Below are 2,291 nucleotides of genomic sequence, written 5' to 3'. Positions count from 1 at the left end.
CCTTTTTTCATGGAAAGGAGCCATGATGGCAGCAGATTCTGAGGGACAGAATGAGTTTCCAATTTCCGACCTTCCACCCACGTCTTATGGAATGAGGACTGTGTACAAGCCTGTGCTCACGTGAGCAACGCGTGTGTGATTGCATCTCTTTAAAACCACCGTGTTAGTCAGTCGCCAGGAAGAACATTAGTTTTGCAGATATTTTATTGAAGGGAAAATGTATGTGAGGATTCAGCAACTGTCTTGCAGTCTGTAGATCAAAAGACAGAAGAGGGTGCTAAGTCGTGGTTTCTACCCATCATCCGTCGGTTTCTGATCATTCTCCATAGTGTGAGCCAAAGGTCTGGTGGAAACTTAATACCTAGCACACCAAAAACTATTGTATACTGCATCCTGGAAAACAAAACACAGTCATCACTTACATTTCGTGCTTCTTTCAAAGGACAATCCTGGAAAACTAACGTTTCCTCTCTTGTTTCCCTGGATTGGTCCACGCCCAGCGGCAGAGAGCTGGTGGTGGAGGTAACATCGGAATTCTGTGCTGTGTCCTCCCGCTCAGGAGACCTCTGCTGATGCCAGAGGGGCCGGGCTTCCAGCATTTCCCCAGCGGGGATCCCTTCATCAGAAGACTCTTAGTGATGAACACTTTTATCTTTGTGCTGTGGCAATACTGTCAACACTTACCCTGGAATGTTTACATGTTACCGTAGGGTAGGGTGTGAATACTACAATGAAAGTAAATGGTACCTGATGGAATTTAAAAGAATATTTCAATGTTTAACTACTGAGTTTGGTTTTCATCAATGACATCACCCATGGGGAGTCCATAGCCATGGTCTCCACTTCTCACTCGTGGGACTGAATGAATGGTCAAGAAAGTCAATCACTAACACCTGCAGACTTGGGTTCGTTTCACCGCATTGCAGATTGCCTTGGAAGATGGAAGAAACCAGCCTCAAATGCAATTTTCAAGGCTCTTCTGAAAAATCTTTAAAACGGTTTACATTTCTTTTAATGAACAAAATAATACTTTTGCCAATCACTCTTACGAGTGACGGTCCTCTTGAGACTCGGGGTCTCTTCAGCCGAGGGGAAGGGAAGCCTTTGCCCAAACACACTTTTCCCTCTCGCCTTTCCAGGAATCACTCACTAGAGACTCCACAAAGTGCACAGGCTCCCCAACACCAGCTTGGATGGCTTTCCTGGTGTCAGAGTACTCCCACTCACAAACAATAAAATTCCCAGAAATTAAGTAAAACACAAGCAACTCTTGCTCTGAATAAATTAGTGCTGAACTTCGTGCCTGCTTGTCCCTGTCCAGTGCTTTGAAAGTGGTTAAGGAGAAACCAGACTCACCACCATCACTTTGACATTGTCCCGAGTTGCCTGATCCTGGTTCATAAGGCATTGTTTCATTTCCGTTAAGGCCTTTTCAGTTTCTTCCCCCGCTATGAACCGTTGAAATTTTTCTATGAACTGCTCTGGGGTCACATTAACATCAATTGTATCCTTGATCACCTCATCCATCACTTTGCAGCCAGGACCTGGAATGAAAGCGTGCAAAAGCTGCTCGGTCACAGAGGCATGAACTCCTTGTTGGGCAGCCGTGATGCTTGTCCTTCTCCCACATCCCAGCTGCACGTCCGTTCAGAAAGATGACGGGGAATGGTCTGAGTCCTCGGACAGTAACTCAGGGTCTGAGTATTCTTAAGCCCTCACACACTGCTTCCTTGTTACACACACACACACACACACACACACATACACAGCTACAAACTAGAGAAGTGAGACGCCCTGTCCTGGGGTGAGGGGAGCAGAGATCTCCCACAGCGGCCCTGACAACAAGCCCCCCGAGCCCCGCCCCGTGCGGACTCACCTGCGTAGCAGTAAAAGGGGAGGGCAGCGAGCACGAGGACTGGGAGCAGCTTCATGGTCCCGGCAGCGGCTCTGGCTGGTCACTGTGGTGTGGCAGGAAAGAAGGATCTCACTTTGGAGGTGAGTACCCAGAACTCCTCCTTTTATTCTCCAGGAGGCCACCTTGACCCCTCCCATGGATGAACGAATAAGTCACCAGACACACCTGGCACTGACCCAGGAAAGGACCGTGGAAATCCACCAAAACCCACCAGTCTGTGCTCTGTGTGAAGAAATCAAGGAGGCAGAACTTTGGAAACCCTCAAAATTTTTGGAATTCTAGAAATGGTAATTTCATTAGAAGAAACTAATGCAGATTCACCACACGCCCTGGATGGCTGCAATACCGCAAATTGCCAGTAGAGTGCGACCCTGTC

General features: G+C 47.8%; 1 protein-coding gene across 1 annotated transcript; it reads right to left on the bottom strand.

Moving 5' to 3' along the window:
• Window positions 1–236: 236 nt before the first annotated feature.
• Window positions 237–1,974, bottom strand: LOC136388548 (mammaglobin-A-like). The gene is made up of 3 exons (XM_066360369.1): window positions 1,877–1,974; window positions 1,357–1,544; window positions 237–393 (listed from the first exon to the last, which is right to left on the bottom strand). The coding sequence occupies exons 1-3, from the start codon at window positions 1,929–1,931 to the stop codon at window positions 355–357; spliced, it is 282 nt and encodes a 93-aa protein (XP_066216466.1). The 5' UTR covers window positions 1,932–1,974; the 3' UTR covers window positions 237–354.
• Between the last annotated feature and the right edge of the window lie 317 nt (window positions 1,975–2,291).

Source organism: Saccopteryx leptura, chromosome 1 (genome assembly GCF_036850995.1).
Source record: "Saccopteryx leptura isolate mSacLep1 chromosome 1, mSacLep1_pri_phased_curated, whole genome shotgun sequence".
Classification (NCBI taxonomy): domain Eukaryota; kingdom Metazoa; phylum Chordata; class Mammalia; order Chiroptera; family Emballonuridae; genus Saccopteryx; species Saccopteryx leptura.
The sequence above is the reverse complement of the archived record's forward strand: the minus strand, read 5'-3'. Positions and strand labels throughout refer to the sequence as shown.

What these genes read in the sequence shown, in the direction of transcription:
- LOC136388548 (XM_066360369.1), bottom strand. Translation starts at nt 1,931, where the DNA reads ATGAAGCTGCTCCCAGTCCTCGTGCTCGCTGCCCTCCCCTTTTACTGC. An exon ending in CCCCTTTTACTGCTACGCAG is followed by an intron (nt 1,545 to 1,876) that starts GTGAGTCCGCAC and finishes CTTTCATTCCAG; the next exon opens with GTCCTGGCTGCAAAGTGATG. An exon ending in ACAATGTCAAAGTGATGGTG is followed by an intron (nt 394 to 1,356) that starts GTGAGTCTGGTT and finishes TTTGTTTTCCAG; the next exon opens with GATGCAGTATACAATAGTTT.